Consider the following 21,088-nt stretch of genomic DNA (forward strand, 5'->3'; position numbering starts at 1 on the left):
GATCGATCGGTTCTTCCATTGAAGTTTGGTCTGTGACTTTCACCCACTCAGCGCTCGCTCTCTCACAGTAAGTTATTTAAATTTTTTATTATTTAAAATACAAATATAAAAACCTGAATCGCAGATCCGATCGATCAGATAATCAGAGCTCCGAAAGGGACCTGAAAGGAAAAGAGATTCCTAAAATAATTCTAAATTAATCGAACAATTTTCTACTGTCACACCCCGCAGCCACGAGGCGTGACAGGGCCCCGCCGTAAGCATACAACTTCATGTATGCTTACAAGGCAATTACAATATACTCATCACATCACAATAAAAGACATAAACAAGTTTATATATAATAGTCCAAGTACAAAATGTCTGATAAAAGTAGAACATACAAAATGTATCTCATACGGATACCAACCATAAGGTATGACGTAGAGAGCACTATACACAAAAGAAAATATGCCTCTAGTCGAATAACAAAATAACAACTAAGGTAATATGGTGTCATATACCAATGGCCTACTACTCGCGTGCCTTTCCAGGATCAGCCGCACCAAAACCTGAAAAAGAACCCAAAGGGTGGGGTGAGAATAAAATTCTCAGTGCGAATTTGCCACAATAAGGTTATTGGACTTGCAATCAGACTCCATGTTCAAAAATAAAATACATACAAAACCACATTAGCAGTTCTATAACAATATATAAGTGAATGCATATGCTCGACAACAAGTAATCAAATGAAATACAACTTACGGAATTTCCAAGGTAAAGTTCAATCAAACACATATTTGGCCTAACTCATTTTATTAGGGCTGGTAGCATCTACAGATGTTCCACCGAGCTGGACCCTTTATCTGACCCTCATCTGTAGGGTTACAGACACCTACAAATGTTCCACCGAGCTGGACCCTTTATCTGACACCCATCTGTAAATGTTTTGGCTTAAACCATTAACTAAAGTCTGGTAGCAAGTCATAAAATGAAAATTCACATGAAATAATTCAGAATGTCGTCATAGTCAATTGACCGTCCAAATGCATTACCACGTAGGGTAATGCCCCCGAGCCACAGACGTCACACATAAGTCACCCACAATCACAATCAACATATATATATAGTCACCCACCCCTCGTCCCAACCGGTACTGGGAAACCTCGAGGGCCGTTCACCTAAGGCCATTAGGATCATGGGATCAAAGTCAGCTAGCCAGACTTTGCAAATTCATTCAATTTCATTCACATATAATTCCATAATCACAGCAATTTGTGGTGACTTTATCCATAATCACAGCATAAGAGAACAATCAAAATGACAACCATACAAATATACAAATCCACCATATCACAACAATTCGGTCTTAACTAAATTGAGTTATGAAAACAATTCACACAATTACGATTATGCAACCAACAAATATGCAACAATCAAACAAACAACATGACAAACGAAAAAAAGAATTTAATTTATGAAAATAAAGTATCAAACAAGTCCAAGAACTTCGCACCTGATTGCGAAAAGCGTATAGCGCACCTATGGTTCGGACGTCTCGAAAGGTTCCGCAAAATCTTGCTCAACCGAGCCTACACCTATGTCAACATATATAATTGATTTAATCTTTGTTCGACAATTGATAATGCTTACTTGAGTTATATTAATTCCTTTATACTTTTCTTAACATGAACCATATATTTTTGTATCAACTTTCTTTATTCATCTTTACCACTTAACATCCATAACAATTTACACAACTTGCAACTTGGTCCTACAAACCATATACATTTCCACGCATAGAAATAATTTACAAAAATACCCATTTAGCCCTTGCCTATCCCAAGGCCGAAATATACATGAGAGAATCAAGGGTTGTCAACTTATACCAATTTAATCAATTTATTCACATACAAATTTGGTGGTTAATCATAGAAAAGATTTAAGAGGTAACAAATCAATTTTTCCAATTACCCAAACCCTAGATTATTCAAAACCGAAATAAATTTCAGATTTTACAATTTTCTCAACTGTGCAAACTCTAAATCGATCAACATCGAAATAATTTCAGATCTTAAGAGAATGAGAGAGGAACTTACCGAGTACACTTCTATTTGGTTGAATTAGACTAAACAAATCACAATTCTTCCCCAATTTTCAGATTTGATACCAACCCTAAAATAGAAAATCGAGATTGAGATGAAATCGAGGAATGAATTACCAAATCAACAACATAGACGGTTAATGGAGGTAGATTACTTACAATTTATACACAAATTTCGGATTTTGGCAAAACCCTAAACAATGGAGAAAATTTCAGATTTTTAAGAAGAGAGGAGAGAAGGGAAATACCAAATGGAGAACAAGCTTGCTACTAGAGAGAGAGATGATCAATCATTTCCATTCATTTCTTAAATTTTCCAAGTATTTTGATGGATTTGTGAGGGAGAAGGGAGACCCCTCTCTTTCTCTTTGTTTTGGCGGACACACACACAAGGGAGGCAGAGAAGGGACGGAGGGAGAGAGAGAGAGAGTTGGTGTGATTTTTTTCTTCTTCTTTTTTTGGAAATTTGCAAAAAGGACCCTCCAATTGTTTGATATTAGTAAAAGAAGAAATTATATATATAACTCCACACACACACACACACACACACACACATATATATATATGTAATTTAAGTTATAAGATATAATTTCAAGATATAAATTTCAAAATTCGATTAAGTCTGACTATTTCGAGAATTCAGACCAAGGTTATGTTTGTTTTATATTTTTGACTCCTAGTTTGAAAATAAAAGTTTTGATTATGTTTTAACATTCAAATTTTTATTTTATTTTTTTATTCTTGAAAATTTCTTAACGTGACATCTACATTACTAAGGTAATTTTCTACACCATTTGGTATTTTCTAAATTATTCTTAGACTATTTGGGTATTTTCTAAATTATTCTATACTATTTTGGTATTTTTTTAAATTATTCTACACCATTTCGGTAATTTCTAAACAATTCTAGACCATTTCGGTATTTTCTAAATTATTCTACACCATTTGGTATTTTCTAAATTATTCTACACTATTTTGGTATTTTCTAAATTATTGTGCATCATTTTGGTATTTTCTAAATTAATCAGACAATATTCTAAACCATTAAAATGAACTAATTAATTATATTTTAAATTAAAATTAAAAAAATATAAATGTAAAAACCTGAATCGTAGATCCGATCGATCAGACAATCAGAGCTCCGAAAGGGACCCGAAAGGAAAAGAGATTCCTAAAAAAATATAAATTATTCTAGACACCATTTGGTATTTTTTAAATTATTCTACTCCATTTCGATAATTTCTAAACAATTCTAGACCATTTCGGTATTTTCTAAATTATTCTACACCGTTTGGTATTTTCTAAATTATTCTACACTATTTTGGTATTTTCTAAATTATTCTACACTATTTTGGTATTTTTCTAAATTATTCGGGACTATTTTTGATATTTTTTAAATTATTCTACACCATTTCGGTATTTTCTAAACAATTATATACTATTTCGGTATTTTCTAAATTATTCTACACTATTTTTATATTTTCTAAATTATTGTACACTATTTTGGTATTTTCTAAATTATTTGGACATTATTTTAAACCATTTAAAATAAAATAAATTAAATTAATTAAATTAAATAAATTAATTAAATTAAAAAAAAAATTTACCTCAGGAAGAGATGGGGACGGGGTAAAGGGGGCAGGGGTTTTGTACGCCATGCTATTTCCGGAAAAAAAATTTCCGGATTTAGAGGCCATTTTCGGAAAAAAAATTTCCGGATTTAGAGGCCATTTCCGGAAAAAAAAAATTTCGGAAAGGGTAGTTTTCGAAAATCCCTGCTGAGTTGGGTATTTTTTTAAATTTAATATTAAATTTGGATATTAATAAAAAAACTCGGGCGGACATGTATTCTCTCTAAATGTTGTGAAAGGTTCTCTTCACTTTATTCTCAGCCACTTTGAGATTCGTATTAGCGCATGAGTAGTATTATTGGACTTTATGATTCGTTCCAAGTTAAAAAGAAAAGTCCAGATCCAATAATTCTCAAAGATTCCCTATTACGGTAACGGCGAGGATCTGATTTCAGATAGCGCGGGGCCAGTGTTGTTTAAGCATTGAGATTTGTGTAGAGCGTATTTTAACGGTTGAGATTATCAAAAAAGTCGCTCAAAATATGAGATATCTTAGAGAATGCGAATTCATAATATACGCATTACCGGAGACAACAAAACATCTCCATTCTAAACCCTATAAACCCTATAAACACCGCAGCGGCGCCAAAACGTGCGGCTTATCGGAAGCAGAGAAGTGACGAGAAACGATATCAGGGAGGAGAATCGCACGGAACTAAGCGACGGGACCGAAAACCCCTTCTTCTTCTTGTTCTCCGCTAGGTTGTTTTTCTTGTTTAGAGCTTTTAGTTGTTGGTAGAGAAGAACTAAAACGCCGACTGGACTAAACTACTCTAAGGTGGTCTCTGTTTAGTTCTATATTTTTTTTTCTTTTCTGTTATTTCTGCTCAAGGTATAAACCTAGTTGATGGCACAAATGGTAAATTACAATAATAAGCTGACTTATTTTGAGTTTTACCAAATTAATTCTTCTCGTTGAAAACATTCATTCCAATCAGAAAATTTCAGTTCTAATTCGTTTCTATTGTAGCCATCTCTATTGAATTGAATTGAAAATTTGTGTTTCTTGTTTCTGACTGAAGATATTCACCTTACGCTTTTATACAGAGAATTGCAGACAGAGATGGCGGTCGAGGAAGGGAGAGATGCGAGCGTGATGTGTCTTCTGACAAACCCTGAGGGAGAACCACTTGGCGCTCCCCTTTATCTCCCGCAAAATATCGGACCCCCTCAGCTGCAAGAAATTGTCAACAAGCTTCTTGACAATGTATTATTCTAAGTGTCTTTTGTTTATTAAATTTCTATAATCACGGTAACTCCTCGGGCTATCTCATTCGGCACACTATTTTTTTTTTTTTTTTTTTTTTTGGCACCTTTGTTTTATACTGTCTTAATAGGTAATAATTTTCTATTGAATGGGTTGCAATTTGCAATTGGGTTTCTGTGTCATATTTCAGGAAGAAAAGCTTCCTTATGCATTTTACATATCAGACCAAGAGCTCGCGGTACAGCTTGGATCTTACTTAGAGACAAAGAAGGGTGAGTTTATATATTTATTCTACATTTTATCCAATTTGTTTTTGTTTCAAATGCCTGCTGTAAAATTACTTCATGTATACAGTTTCTGTGGAAAAGGTTCTGAAGATAGTTTACCAACCCCAGGCAATATTTCGAATTCGGCCCGTTAATCGTTGCTCTGCAACTATTGCTGGTATGTTTCGTCTTGATTTCTTATTAATGCAATTAGGATTTAAATTTACACTACCAAGAGTCAATGTTATATTAGTTGGTTTGTACCTTTTTTGTTTGCTTTCTTATTCATTATATAGTCTTAGAAATTTTCCGAACCAAAAGTAGTTTATTTTTTCACCAAGTGTTGTTGATATACTAGTAAGAACATTTTGTACCCATCTTGTGCTGGTACTGTGCTAAGAAGAACAATTTATTACCTGTTTGAATCTGTTTGTATAAGTGTATTTATTTTTTCACCAAGTGTTGTTGATATACTAGTAAGAACATTTTGTACCCATCTTGTGCTGGTACTGTGCTAAGAAGACCAATTTATTACCTGTTTGAATCTGTTAGTATAAGTGTATAACTCAGCATGAAATGGGGAAGGGCTAAAAGTGCAAATTTACTGGTATTGCTGCCCTGAAGGAATATGATGTGCTTTATCCGTGAGATAAAATTTGTTCTTATCCCAATCTTTGAAGTTTTAAATTTGTAACAGCATACAATCTATTTATTGGTTTTCCTTATTTCAATAGGTCATACAGAAGCAGTTCTTTCTGTTTCTTTCAGCCCTGATGGGAAGAATTTAGCTAGTGGATCTGGTGACACCACTGTGCGATTATGGGATCTTAATACACAAACCCCTCTTTTCACTTGCACTGGTACTATATCACTTTTCTAATATTTATATTAAAATGTAGATAAATTTGGATTATCCATTGATGAATTGATTTCCTAAGGAATGAAGGCATCAAGCTCAGGTGAATTTATTTACTTGAAACTGGAATCTGATTGGTACTTGGTCAGTTGCCATGATTACTTTGTATAAAAATAAGTTAGCTTGTGGTTATTCCTGAGAGCTTTAATTTTAGGGTTTTGTTAAAACCCAAACAACCACAAAAGTTGAAAACATGAAAGCTGTACAGCAAGAGGTGGATTGCTCGGTACTGAGCACACGGGAGTGCTGGTTGTTGCCAGCATGGCACTGACGAGTACTCATTTGGGTATCTCCTTTTTATTCTATTGTTCACAAGAGATGTATTTCTGGCTGCTAGCTTCTGCCATTTCTTAATTTCATTTTTCTGATAAAAATGATTTTTTTTACCAGTATATTCCAGAATATTTTTTTAACTGGTTAGGTATTCTCTCTACAATGGTTGTAGCTCCTTAAGATCTTTATGGTGATATACAATTGCATCTCTTTAGGTCATAAAAATTGGGTGCTTTGCATTGGATGGTCACCCGATGGAAAACACCTTGTGAGTGGGAGCAAATCAGGAGAACTGATATCGTGGGACCCACAAACCGGAAAGCAATTGGGTGGTCCCCTAACTGTAAGGCCTTCCTTTTAAGTAACAAAAAATGTTCTGTGTATCTTTTGTTGATGTGACATCAATAAAAATAGTTCTGTTTTTGAAAAGAAAACCCACATCTTATTTGAAAAAATAATGTTAAAAAAATTAATCTAAAATTAGATAAAATCTGATTACTTAATCCGCATAATTTGATAGACCCTCACTTTTACCAATACACAGGATCACCATCACCGATTCTCTAATCTACTAAATTTTTAGTTTGTTATCAATTTCTTAGTTTATAGTATCAAATGAGAGACAAATCAAAGTTAAATAATATGAGCTTGCAAATGTGTCAGTGGCAACTATAAGAAAAATGAATCCATTCGAATGAAATATTCTGATGGCATGACCCTGTCCTTTTAAGAATGTTTTTTTTCCTATTAACACCTAAATATTTGTTGTCTTTTGCAAAATAAAGAGAAAGAGTGAATGTTTTCTCCTTTGCAACTCATTTTAGTTTCTTGGAGCAAAATCTAATATATCCATACCATGAAATGTGCAATATTGAAAAACGTTATGTGCTCACTGCAACTCTGCAAGATGTCTAGTGGATATCATTTTTATAAAACCTTAGTATGAGATGCAAAAGTTGACCTGGATATTTTCTCTTCGTTGTGTAAACTTCATTCATTTAGGGCCACAAAAAATGGATCACTGCCATATCTTGGGAGCCGGTGCACTTGCAAGCCCCTTCTAGACGCTTTGTAAGCGCCAGCAAGGATGGTGATGCACGAATTTGGGATATTTCACTGAGGAAATGTGTGATTTCTCTTACGGGTCACACTCTTGCTGTTACCTGTGTAAAGTGGGGAGGTGATGGACATATCTATACCGGGTGAGTCCATTGTGAAATTTATAAGTTTTATTTCTGCCTTTTTTATTTTGAGTACTAAAATTGCTATCATCTTCTTCTCTCGTGTGCGAAGAACAGCAAAGAAAGTGAGATAGTGGTCAAGATTGAATTTTCATGTAGTTAATTGTGGCGTTTTCTCTTCATAATTGAATAAACTATTGAACTTACTTTTTAATTTAATACAGCTCGCAAGATTGTACAATCAAAGTTTGGGAAACTACTCAAGGAAAATTAATTCGTGAATTAAAGGTATTCATGTTATGCCGAATATTGTTAGATTCATATATACAATCTGTCCAGGATTAGTGTTTTTCTTAGACAGACTGCATCTTCTAAGCAAACAATGTCACATTTTTTTTTTCCTCATTGATGCTTTGTATTGTTACTTAGGGGCATGGACACTGGGTTAATTCCCTTGCTTTGAGCACTGAGTATGTTCTTAGAACAGGAGCCTACGACCATACAGGGAAAACTTATTCATCTCCCGAGGAAATGAAGGAGGTGCTCTTTTTCTTTCGATTCATTCCTTGCCTTTTTCTTTATGTTATTTAGTCAATGTTGCAGGCATCATAGTTATCATAAATGCTTACGTTTTAGTCCTTAGCGAAAATGAAAATAAAAATAGCAAACAAAAAATAGCACTTTATTAAACTGTGCCTATTAAACAGAAGAGTGGGTTAAAATGCCCCATCTTTCTGTGCCCCAATGATGCCCCACATGCTCTCCAAACGGTTGATCCGAGCCGCTCAACATGATCCCATATTAAAATGTACTTGGAGACCAAATTTTATATTTTTTTAGACTTTTTTTTACTAATTTTTTAGAGAGGTACAAAATTACAGTTTGTGGATGGTCCAAAATGTTCTTATTTTGTACCTATTAAAAAAATAGTAAAAAAAATATAAAATTTGCTCTCCAAGCACATTTTAATATAGGGATCATGTTGAATCATTTGAATTGACTGTTTGAACTTTGAAAACGGAGATAAGGATGTGGGGACAATGATTGGGGTATAAAAACAATGGGGCATTTTAACCCTACTCTATTATGATAAATATAAATAGATAAGTGATATGAATGCAAAAGGAAAACATGTTAATGGGAAATAATCTTTTTTAGAAGGAGACATTTCTCCATGTCAGTAATCTGTGAGGAAATAAATGTGCATTCTATTTGTCTCATTCTCAGGCAGCACTTGCTAGATACAATAAAATGAGAGGTAATGCGCCAGAGAGGTTGGTTTCTGGTTCTGACGACTTCACTATGTTTCTTTGGGAACCAGCCTTAAATAAGAACCATAAGGCGCGCCTGACCGGTCATCAACAGGTTATTTCTGACTCTCTCGTTAATAAATTATTCATGCAATCTCTTTCTTTTTTTCTGTACTTTTGCAATAATTTTGACCTTTATTTTGGCTATAATTTCTTTGCAATTGCAAAATTCTAGGATCTCGATCAGTTGATAATATTTTTACATTTGTTATCTAATTTGTTGTTGATTTTTCAGCTTGTAAATCATGTCTACTTTTCACCAGATGGCCAGTGGCTGGCTAGTGCCTCATTTGACAAATCAGTGAAGTTATGGAATGGCATCACTGGGGCATTTGTTGCCACTTTTAGAGGTCATGTGGGTCCCGTGTACCAAATCAGGTATACCTATTGTTATATTCCCCTACTCTCTTTTTTTAAACACCACCCCCTACTTTCCGACTTGCTAAACTCTTCTATTTTTGTTCCTAGCTGGTCTGCTGACAGTAGGCTTCTTCTGAGTGGAAGCAAGGACTCCACACTGAAGGTTAGTAGTACTTTATTTTAGAAAAAAAATTCAAACAACAAACTTATGGTTTTCTTTATTAATAACATTTAGATATTTAGATAGTGTATTTTTTGTTGAAGTAACTTCCGTGCATAATCTACACAGTTTCTTGTAAATTGTAATACAAGTTGCAGCATGGATTTTCTCCTCAATTTCATTTGTTTCAACTTTTTTCATTTGTAGGTTTGGGATATTAGGACACATAAATTGAAGCAAGACCTTCCTGGCCATGCTGATGAGGTAAAATTTTGTTTTCCAAGGTTCTTATTAGGATGTGAAGTTTGAATCTAATAGTTAGTCAATTTCATTCCACATGGAAACACAGACTGGTGATTAATGCAAGTCTAAATAAAAGTTTGGTATTTCGAGAGAAGTATAAATTTATTTGTTGATTTGTCAGGTATTTTCTGTGGATTGGAGTCCTGATGGCGAAAAGGTTGTATCTGGTGGCAAGGACAGAGTTCTGAAGTTGTGGATGAATTAATTTAACAGGCCAAGCTTTTTGTCATGCTTTATTTATTTGCATCCTCTGTAATTTATTTGTATTATTTTGGAGAGGAATCACATAAAGATGCTTTATTGAGGGCTATTTATATTATAGAAGAGTTTAATTGCTAGTTTTATACAATTACAACTGTTGATAAACCGTAGAAATATACTAACAAAACAAAGTTCTAAAACAGTAATCGGAAAACATACATTCTAAAAAATAGAGATACACAAAAGCTTCTAGCCTGTTCTGTATAACCTCCAAACAGAATTTTACTTGTATTTCTTCACATGTTCAAGAACCTCAACTAAAGTACCCTTAAACCTCTGCAAATCAACTATTACATCCTGGCTCATGTACACATCCTTCAAAAGAAACCAACCTTTCACATGCACCGAAAAGGGGTCCTGAATATAAGGATGGTCTCTTGGATACTTGTTTAAAATTGTGCTCTCCTTCCATTCCCCCCCACCTATTCACACCATGACAACCCTTCCATTTCCCCCCAGGGTATAATTTGTACTAGAACAGCATTTTTGATTGTACGACCGGCGGGTGGTTAAGAAAAGGGGAAGCATTATGTCACTTAAATCGTGGAAGAAATTACCGGTATAGCCGGCTGTTGCAATTTGCAAAGATAACGGACGGGTAACTGTGATTGGTAGTACATTGAGGTACTGATTCATTTTGATGTGGCAGTGATTTCACTGAAACGTGTACATGATTGCCACTTTTGATAAACCTTGGTAATGCACTATCGAAATAAAGTTCTAAAACAATATATACTAGGGAAACATACCATTCTAACAAAAAGAGACGAATACAAAGGCATCTAGCCTATTTGTTTATAACCTCCTAACAAAAATTTCACTTGTATTTCTTGACATGCTCGAGCGCCTCAACTAAAGTACTCCTAAACCTCTGCAAATCAACTGTTACATCATGATTCATGTACACATCCTTCATCTCAAAAAAACCTTTCTCATGCACCGAAAAGGGGTCCTTAATATAAGGATGGTCTCTTGGATACTTGTTTAAAATTGTGCTCTCCTCCAAGCTCACCTGGTACTCCAGGTACTTGAGCTTCGCTTTCGGTGCCGTAAAGGCATAATCACACCAACACAGCCCTTCAAGTCTCCCCCAAGGTATAATTTGTACCACAACAGCATTTTGTGGAAGAAAAACCATGTGCGACAAACCCGCTCCATGAACTCCGACTATTACATCGCAAGAGTTCACAATCTGAGCAAATTTGTCCAACTCATCGCCTCCATCCATGGCAATTGTTTCGAAGCCCAGATCATTTGCCATTTTTGCTGTTTCATCGACATTAAGGATTTTTCTGCTCCATTTTCTTGAAATGAGTAGAAGTCGTGGTTTTTTAGGTGTGCTTCTTTCATCTTTTGTCATTGCGTGCCGCTCTAGGAAATATGATTTTCGCATAAAATATGTGAAATCGGCAAATGTGTAGCCGAGCGGAGGCATCAAGGGATCAATGGCAAACTCTCTATGTGCATAAAGACCCACTGTCATGCTCTTGTAACAATGGATATTGCCATGCCCTTCTTGGTCAATGTCAATAATTTTGTACCTCGTGAGGCTCTTTAAAAACGGCTTGTACTTTTTAAGCACAAATGGTTGCGTATTTGTTATGAAAAACTGAACCTTGCCATTGTACCGGTGGGCGGTTAAGAAGAGGGGAATCAATATGTCAGTGAACTCATGGAAGAAGTTACCAGTATAACCGGCTGTTGCAAAGATAACAGCCGGGTGACTGTGATTGGAAGTACATTGAGGAACTGATTCATTTTGAACTGGTAGTGATTTTACCGAAAGTTCGTTTACACTGTACATGGCAACTGGGTCACAATTTCGCGGGAAAGGCTTGACCTTGAATGATTCATTCCCTCTCGAATTGATCCAAAAGATCGACGAAGAATTGCCATCAACCCGAATATCACCATCAATCTCATAGACTATAGATTTGGGGACTCTGAGCCGACATATTGATTCCTTCGGAACGCCCCTTCCTACACATTTTTATAACATTATTAATCAAAACTGAAATTGGTAATCATAAAACTGTCACACATGCTGTTGCCTTTGACTACCTAAATTTCAATGAACTTTATTATATATTGTTATTGTTACCCAGCAATAAAATAAAGCTACCAACTGTTAATACTAAAATCGTACTAGAACAGTATCTAGTAATCACTCCGAGCAGAGAAACAATACAAATCGTTCTGACAATTCTAATTCTGTCAGTATGCTAAACAATTCATCATTTTGTATCCCATGAAACTAATAGAAATACATTTGTTTTCCTATACAAATTAAATCACATCTAATGTTCAAAACCATCACTTGAAATATTTGTTAAAGAGGTGAAAGGAATATAAAATGCTTATTAATTAATTACCTAGATTATCTGCCCTGTGAAGTATCTTAGCTGAAGATAGGCAAAATGTTGTTTCATCAGATGCTGTGTAGTTATCATCTTGAAGTTTATCCCCTAGACATTAAAAACCAAGTCATTTCCAAATTGTACCTAATATATATATCCTTTGCAGATATATAGTCATATATATAGTCTTCTTAATTATATATAATCAAGAACTTATTATTCCTGAAGAAACAAAGAATCACAAGCGTAATTTTCAAAACAAAGAAACTATATATGCATCAGAATCAGAACAGAGATGTGTTTTATGAAATTTATTTGCAAAAGAAATAATTTACATATATAAAAATGAAATGTATCTCAATGGGTGATAAAAGAACTTACAATCGTGAATTTGATAAAATGTGTACAAGTCATCGAAGGAGAGAAAATAGAATGAAACAGAGAGACAGGATAAGACTAGTAGTACTGCAGCAAAACTCTTTGGTTGGAACCAATGCATTTTGTTGGAAAGCTCCATTTTTGTTTTCTTGTACTACGTAAAAGCGAATTAGCAGCTAGCTATATGTGTATACGTAACTATAAAGAATAAAGATATGTATTTTTAAGTGTAATGCACGTCAATGCATGAAAGTCAAGAGTAAGCTCGTCTCGAAGTAAGGAGAAAAGATAAGCATGCATAGTATAATGTAGAAATTAATTTTACGAGCATTGCAATTTGCAATTAGGGAATAGAAATTGGAAAAGAAAGAGAGACTCGAAGACTCGAAATTGATGCCATAAATGTTTCCTAAATTAACTCCACTGTACACGGAATTTATAATGATGACTAGCTAGTAGCTGATCGAAGTCAATATAATTTACATGCTAAAAATTAATATCATAGCAAATTATTTTTCATATATTTTTTTTAAAGAAAAAATATTGATTCTGAGAATTCTAAAAAGTTAAATAATATTATACTTTGATTGAGGTTACGGTGCTATGCATAGCATACACCGGTCCGTACTATGACTTAATATTTTTGTTTTTAAAGTCCAAAGAGTCGATCCGAACCACTTAACATGATTTCTATATAAAATTGTACTTGGAGACTAAATTTTATATTTTTTAGAATATTTTTACTATTTTCTTTAGAAAGATAGAAAATCACTAATTTCGAGTGATTTTTTTAAAATGTAAATGCTAGACACCTAGTATGTTTTAATATGAAAATCATGTTAATTGGTTTTGATCGACTGTTTGATCTTTTAAAAGAAAGATATAAAGTTGTAGGGACCGGCAATTTTTTTTTGAGTAAAGGTTGGAGGTCAAGCTACCCAACTATTTAATACACTTGTAATACAACAAATGATTTCCTCCATCTGGGTTTCGAACCCATGACCTCTCACATAGAGATCATGTGCCTTTGCCACTAGACTAAAGGCTAGTTCTTAATTGTAGGGACCGGCAATTACTATCGTTGGCAACCGTATGATCATTTGTGTTAATATAAAACTGAAGAGCAAAAACGTATCTAAACCGACGTCTCCCTTGAGCGTGAGAGCATCAACGATTTAGTTCATCCATAATAAGAAGGCCCTTTAAAGAGGCTCATTTAATTATGTCTTCTGGGATAATGAGAAATGAATTCATAATGCCTTATATTTTAACCAAATCTTTACATATAACCCAAATAATTTCTTGGCTGTCCAATTATATGGTAATTATTCAATTTTTCTCATCATTAAAATGAATATTACCCTTAAAGTTATACACATTAAAGGTCGAAACCCTATATAACACATTAATGTCAAATAATTACTTTTAATTGAACATAAAATTAACAATATAAAATATATAATTATTTTACATATTAGTTCAATATTATTGAATTAATGATCCAATAATTAAACCATAATACGGACCGATCTGCATTATGCATACTACCTTAGCCTCACCCTTATTTTTTATATTTCAAATAATAGGAAAGGAAACTTAAAAAATATCAGTGTTCTAAATAGCGCGCTATAGCAGCGCTATAGCGTTTTTGGAGACCAAACGCTATGCTATGGCATTAAAACACACTATTTGCGCTACAGACGCTATAGCGGTAATAGCGGTCCGCTATAGCGTATAGCGTATAGCGTGTAGCGCAAATAGCGCGCGCTATGCAACATTTGCTGTTTTTTTTTTCAATTTATATGAGCTTTAAAATAAATAAATGGTGAAGATATTGTTTAATTTTGATGAATATTACATTATATCAAATTCAGGTCCGCTATAATAATTATTTTTATTTTGCTCTTGATTTTTTTTAACTGATGATAAATCAAATAAATAATTGCTAAATTATGGAAATTTTAGGGACTAACAAGAATTTCTTCAAGAATCATCTGTTTATTTTACTAGAAGTATGATTTTTTTTTCTTTTCAATTTCTAGGTTATTTTGAAATTTAAATAGAAAAAAAGATAAATTATGTTATGATGTTGAAGATATTTTAAATAGAAAAAGATCGATAGTTTATGATATTAGTATTATTATAGATATTTTGAGTCGCAATTTGGACTTTGTATTGGTTTAATATGAATATTATAATTTTTAATCAATTTGATATTATTTATTGTTCTATGAGACTAAATAATGTTGATATTTAGTACAAATATATAATATAATTTTTATAAAAATAAAAAAACGTTATTTGGGATAGCTTTCGCTATAGCGTCGCTATTCGCTATAGCTTTTTTTGGAGGCTCCCCGCTATGACACGATAAACGCTATTTAGAACCTTGCAAAATATATACAAATCGGCCTACATAGCTCTCAAAAGTTGAGATTGAAAAAAATTATATTATTAACTTGAATTGACCGTTAATTTATTAAAAAAATAAAATTAATTAAATTTATAATACCGACCAATTGATGTCATATATATATAGCACCCTAGCTGACCTTATTTCCAACTATAATTTGCTTGTTCTAGGGGTGCAAACGGATCGGATATTATCCGACCGTAGCCGAATTCGTATCCGAAAATTTGATACAAATATCCGATATCTGAATATCCGTGCGGATATGGATGCGAATATAGTTTTAAATTTCAATTATCCGTATTCGAATAGTAGATATATACTATATAGTTTAATATATGCTATGAAATTTTTTATGTTATTTACTATTATAAAAAGCGGATATCCATATCTGTATCCGATTAATATCCGATCCGTATCTGTATCTGTCTAATATCCGATCCGTATCCAGAAAATAAAAAATAATACAGATATAGTTTTACCACTGTCCGATCCGTTTGCACCCGTAGCTTGTTCCAAACTAAATCATCAAATCAATGGCAATATTCGTGCTCCCCTAAGAGCATTTTCTGATTGTTTAAATAATAGTATATATAGTACATTTATCGTCCAATATCATTTTCAGATTTGTGTAAAAGATAATTAAATCCAGTCAAATGAAAGCATTGATTTAAGGCATCAAACCTGTTGAAAAAGCATATGCTGTATAAAATACTTGAAAGAAGCCGGATTTTATATTCATGTTGAAAAATTAAAAGTGTCAAGTAGTTTGCATTTCGAAAAATTCAAAGGGTTAGGTCTGTGTACCTAGGCATCAGTTAGGCACATAAACTAGGTCAACTTGCGACTCTTGATATTTTTTTTACTTACTTTTTAAATTTAAAAATTTGTGTATTATTTTTGGTTGAAATTGAAATGTTGTGTATCAATATTTGTCATTGTTAATCGTTTACAATGATATGCAATATTATTTGTCTTTGTTAATCGTCAAAAATTAAAATTAAAATTAAAAATATCTTGTAATGTGCTAAATCAAAATGAAGTTTTATGATGTAATATGATCCATCAAAATAGAAATAGAAATATATTATTTATATTTTTTAGATTGTATATTAATTAATTTGTTGACTAATAATTTATTTTGATAAAAAAAATTGCAGGCCAAATAAATTTAACAAGAAAAATCAGACGTTAAACCGACGTAGCAAATTTCGATTTCTTATTACGATCACAATCCAAAAAGCTCGCAAAAAGATATACAAGATATTTTGGATGTGACTCAGAAGTTTTCATTTTCAAAGCCAACAAGAACTTGAAGCCTCAAAAATAGAGTTGAAGTTTCTGATCCTTAATAATTTGTTTGTAAATAATAGTGGATATCATTTTGAACGTAATTTAACAATAACAAATATTAGTACTTGACTTTTTCAATTATATTACAACAATAAATAATACGTAAATTTTAAAATAAAGAAGTACAAAACCAGGCACGCGACCTAATATGTGTTTTTTTTTTTTTTGTCTTATGTTTTGAGATTTTTTTCAGCTGGCTGCTACTTTCTAAAATTTATTATTTTAAAATATACAAATAAAAAAAATCGGTCCTTCTGAGGTACAACTTAAATCCAGTATGATTTGTACATCGATCAGCACTTGTCAGTCTATCTAGTAATTTTGGAATCCGCATCCTCTGCATTAAAGTACTATTTGAGTTTAGTTCTGGATCGTTCAATTAGAATTTGAACTAATCTATTCTCGCGTGCAATGCACAGAGGTTTTTTAGGATGTGTTCTAGAGCATAGTGATAATTTAATGATTTTGAAAAGGTTTGACAGAGTCAACAATTTGTAATTTGAAAATAATTCGAGTATAATTCGAAAATAATTATGAAATATGTATTGAGAGCAAAAAAAAAAAATTGCGCATAAATCATGAATAATTTGGAAAAATGTCTAAAATTCAAATAATAAACAGATTGATTCGCCAATAGCTTAAATCCAAATTATTTGTAAATAATTCGCAAATTTTATTACCATATTCGAGAGAGTTAATGAAGGAAAGTGAAGAGGAGGATGAGGGGACTTTTTAAGTTAGCATGCTCTAAAAAAATCGGCCAGTCCGAATCTAAACTCATAATTAGAGTTGACGTTGCTATAAAAAAATAAACCAATTGAGCAACGTTGCTATAAAAAATAAAATAAATCAATTAAAATTTAATTTCGTTGAATGCTTTACGAGTTTAGATTCGGTCAATCTGAACTAGGAATACTCTGGCGTTGAAGTAGGAATACGCGGATTGGGTCAATCTCTGGCGCAAATCTCAATGTGTTCATTAATCGGACCACAACAACAGAATACGATTAATAAAACAATGTCCACCTAGGAATACTCGAATTATGATAAAATACGAAATTCCATGAAGTGCATTTCATCCGCACAGTGGCTTTTCGAATGCAGAGAGGTTACGAATTTCTAAATTTTTTTTTCTCATACGACGCAGTTTGTACCCAAATGTGCCGAGTTTTTTAAAAATACTCAAATTTATTAATATTTTATTATAAATAACCAGATGTTTCACAAAATTATATTTTTACCCAAACCGTAAGGAAATCTTACGGTTTAGATTAAAAATTCAAACCGTAAGATTTCCTTACGGTTTGGATTTTTTTTTTAGCCCAACTTTGCACCTTTGGTTAACATATCAAAACACCTTCAAAAATCATGAAAATTTACCGACATGCATTTTTGACTTTATAGAATAACACTGTGAAGTTTCATACAAAATCTCAAGACAGATCGTGAGATATCAGCTCTCAAAAATTGCCCGAACTGCTGAAAGAGTGCTTCTGAGCCCAAATTTGCACATCTGATTAACATATCAAAACACCTTCAAAAATCATGAAAATTTACCAACATGCATTCTTGACTTCATAGAACAAGACTGTGAAGTTTCATACAAAATCACAAAACAAATCGTGAGATATCGGCTCTCAAAATTTGCCCGAACTGCTGAAGAAGTACTTCTAAGCCCAAATTTGCACCTCTGATTAACATATCAAAACACCTTCAAATTTGCACTTCTGAGCCCAAACTTTATGAATGAGTGCTTTTATTATGTTTTCCTCTAGTGTAGTATTATGTTTTATGTTTTATGTTTTATTATGTTTTGTTCAGATGTGCAAATTTGGGCTCATAAGCACTCCTTCAGCAGTTTGGGTAATTTTTGAGAGCTGATATCTCACGATCTGTTTTGAGATTTTGTATAAAACTTCACAGTCTTATTCTATGAAGTCAAGAATGCATGTCGGTAAATTTTCATGATTTTTGAAGGTGCTTTGATATGTTAATCAGAGGTGCAAATTTGGGCTCAGAAGCACTCCTTCAGCAGTTCGGGCAATTTTTGAGAGCCGATATCTCACGATCTGTTTAGTAATTTTGTATGAAACTTCACAGTCTTATTCTATAAAGTTAAGAATGCATGTCAGTAAATTTTCATGATTTTTGAAGGTGTTTTGATATGTTAATCAGAGATGCAAATTTGGGCTCAGAAGTACTATTTCAGCAGTTCGAGCAATTTTTGAGAGCTGATATCTCACGATCTGTGTTGAGATTTTGTATGAAACTTCACAGTATTATTCTATGAAGTCATAAATGCATTTCGTTAAATTTTCATGATTTTTGAAGGCGTTTTGTTATGTTAACTGATAAGCCGGAATTATATCTATTGAAACCTAGGATTTGTTATGTAAATTAAGCCGAGTTTTGTTGAAATTAGATTTAATTAGGTTAGAAATGTTTAAAAGTTCAAGTTACTGCCCTAGTTATGTTTATTTTGTAGGTTAATCAAGTGCTTGGAGCTTAACGGAGCAAGACGGGTGTTCTGGAGCAAGACAACACGAAGCTGGAGCAACTTTTCACATTCATTGCGGACTGCAATACATTTATTGCGGGCCGCAACATCTTGAGACAGAACAACATTTCCAGCCGGCTTTCTGCACTTCTATTGCGACCCGCAACCAAGCCCATTGCGGCCCGCAATGTATCACTCAGCCTCATTTCAGACGATATTTTATAACCTACACCACTTATTGCGGCCCGCAAGGAACTTATTGCGGCCCGCAATAAACAGTTTCAGAACAATTTCTTTTGCTATTATTAGATGTTTTTATTTCTGGATGAGCAGAATAAATGTTTTTAGGATAAATTTTAGACATTAGAAGGAGAGAAAACAGAGCGAAAAAAGGGAGAAAAAGGAGAGACAAAGGAGGGAGAAGAAGATAGCGAATTCTTCGAGCGGTTATATTGATTTCTTTCTTTTGGAACTCTTTTAATCTTTTATTCTCATTTGTGCTTTATCCATGATCGGCTAAGGACCTTTCTAGGGTTGATTAAGGTTGTACTTTAAACTTTTGTCATGATTTAGTTGATTTTATCTTATATTTTCTTGTTCTTTGTCATGACCGATTCTTTATATTACTTGATTGTGAGGACTTAATCGAAATCGCATGAAACCCTAGGATTTGGTATTTGCAATTGAGAAATTGAATATTAGGTCCTTGTTGTTCTAGCAATAATCTTTTTAGTCTATTTGACTAATTTGCAAAAACATACAATTATTGAATTTTACGATTTCTTCTATTTTAGAATTATGCAGGTTCAAGTCAAATGGAATTGCAATATGGAATACTTGAACTGAAGAAATCATGAAGACTTATCAAGAATGTAAATTGTAAAATCTAAACTTGGTAAAGTATTTTTGATGTTGTTTCAACAGGATAAAAACGTTGGTAACGTTTGTAAAACGTTATAACGATTATACCTTAAGAAAACGCTGTGAAACAACTCGATCAAAGTAAAAAAAAGTCAAAAAACGTTGCTGTAACGTTTTAAAACGTTGGTAACGTTTTAAAACGTTGGTAACGTTTTAATTAATTTCCAAACTTCAGAAATTCCTGATTTTGATCAAGTTTTTACAGTACAAAACGTTATGTAACGTTTTATAAACGTTGTAACGTTTTGGATGAGTTAGCTGAGCTGTCAGAAAAGTGTAAACCTAAAATCGCATTATAAGTTAAAACGTTGTAACGTTTTTGAAACGTTTGTGTAACGTTTTGGTGCAGCTCTCGGACTTTTGAAGTTTCATAAAACGTTACCAACGTTTCTGGAAAACGTTGTAACGTTTTAGCTCAAACAGCTCATTTTTGAGCTGCCACTATAAATAGACTGAAGGGATCACTTTCAAATCTAACCTAGCCGTCCCTAAACTTCAAAAGAGGCGATTTTCTGAGAGGTTGGTTCCACCATTGTTGATTGAGCTTAAAACTTCAATATCTCTCAATCAATCTCAAACAACCTCAAATCCACTTCACTAATCTCTAGTTAGATTAGGTTAGAGTGATCTATTGAGTGTTTCTCTTGTTCTCGAGTTGCTCGTGTGACTTCCCTTGGTTGTAAGGGCTCGCCGGCGCTCATCTCTCGTTGGCCGTGACTTCCCGTTTTGTAAGGGCTCACGGTTCACAATTGTAATCCTTTCATATTGGGTAATAGAAAGGTGCACCTAGAAAGAGGTTGCGACGCCCCGGAGACGTAGGCCATTGTTTTGCCGAACTCCGTTATCATCCCGCGTGTCAATTTCTCTAAACTCATCTCTTTTACTTTCAATTGCAATTTATTTTCAGTTTTTGTTCATTTAGAGGTGCATTAAGTATAACAAAGAATATAGGTCCTGACCATAAAGAATAGGGTATTTGATAGGCTAAGTACCGAGAGGAGACACTTGTCTTATACGGGCTTTACCCGATAGGTTAGAAAATTGTACCAAGTACCGAGAGGTGAAGAATAGCTTTCTATACCAATTGGGACAGTTAAGAACTTAATGACTTTAGATTAGTGTAGCCAAGTACCGAGAGGTGACGTTTATTCTAATTTAGAGATGGTATTAATATAGAGATATCACTTTGTACCTATAACATTCAACTGTGCCTTCATAATT

The 21,088-nt window shown here is 33.4% G+C and overlaps 1 protein-coding gene, 1 long non-coding RNA gene and 1 pseudogene across 3 annotated transcripts; 1 reads left to right on the plus strand and 2 right to left on the minus strand.

The window, feature by feature from the left end:
• Positions 1-314: 314 nt before the first annotated feature.
• LOC144548406 (uncharacterized) lies at positions 315-1,647 on the minus strand. The gene is made up of 2 exons (XR_013509347.1): positions 1,496-1,647; positions 315-551 (listed from the first exon to the last, which is right to left on the minus strand). It is a non-coding gene; the product is annotated as an uncharacterized LOC144548406 (long non-coding RNA).
• A 2,703-nt stretch (positions 1,648-4,350) lies between these two features.
• LOC144548407 (WD-40 repeat family protein / notchless protein) lies at positions 4,351-10,056 on the plus strand. Its single transcript, XM_078297066.1, has 14 exons — positions 4,351-4,492; positions 4,762-4,921; positions 5,112-5,193; positions 5,276-5,365; positions 5,922-6,047; positions 6,592-6,719; positions 7,379-7,578; positions 7,782-7,845; positions 7,987-8,097; positions 8,785-8,922; positions 9,103-9,245; positions 9,336-9,390; positions 9,595-9,651; positions 9,812-10,056. The coding sequence occupies exons 2-14, from the start codon at positions 4,778-4,780 to the stop codon at positions 9,893-9,895; spliced, it is 1,422 nt and encodes a 473-aa protein (XP_078153192.1). The 5' UTR covers positions 4,351-4,492; positions 4,762-4,777; the 3' UTR covers positions 9,896-10,056.
• A 640-nt stretch (positions 10,057-10,696) lies between these two features.
• LOC144548315 (alpha-1,3-arabinosyltransferase XAT3 pseudogene) lies at positions 10,697-12,825 on the minus strand (annotated as a pseudogene). Its single transcript, XR_013509339.1, has 3 exons — positions 12,690-12,825; positions 12,324-12,416; positions 10,697-11,931 (listed from the first exon to the last, which is right to left on the minus strand). The product of XR_013509339.1 is annotated as an alpha-1,3-arabinosyltransferase XAT3 pseudogene (transcript).
• Between the last annotated feature and the right edge of the window lie 8,263 nt (positions 12,826-21,088).

This window comes from Carex rostrata, chromosome 33, assembly GCF_964058835.1.
Source record: "Carex rostrata chromosome 33, lpCarRost1.2, whole genome shotgun sequence".
Taxonomy (NCBI): Eukaryota; Viridiplantae; Streptophyta; class Magnoliopsida; order Poales; family Cyperaceae; genus Carex; species Carex rostrata.

What these genes read in the sequence shown, in the direction of transcription:
- LOC144548407 (XM_078297066.1), top strand. Translation starts at nt 4,778, where the DNA reads ATGGCGGTCGAGGAAGGGAGAGATGCGAGCGTGATGTGTCTTCTGACA. An exon ending in GCAAGGACTCCACACTGAAG is followed by an intron (nt 9,391 to 9,594) that starts GTTAGTAGTACT and finishes TTTCATTTGTAG; the next exon opens with GTTTGGGATATTAGGACACA. An exon ending in TTCCTGGCCATGCTGATGAG is followed by an intron (nt 9,652 to 9,811) that starts GTAAAATTTTGT and finishes TTGATTTGTCAG; the next exon opens with GTATTTTCTGTGGATTGGAG.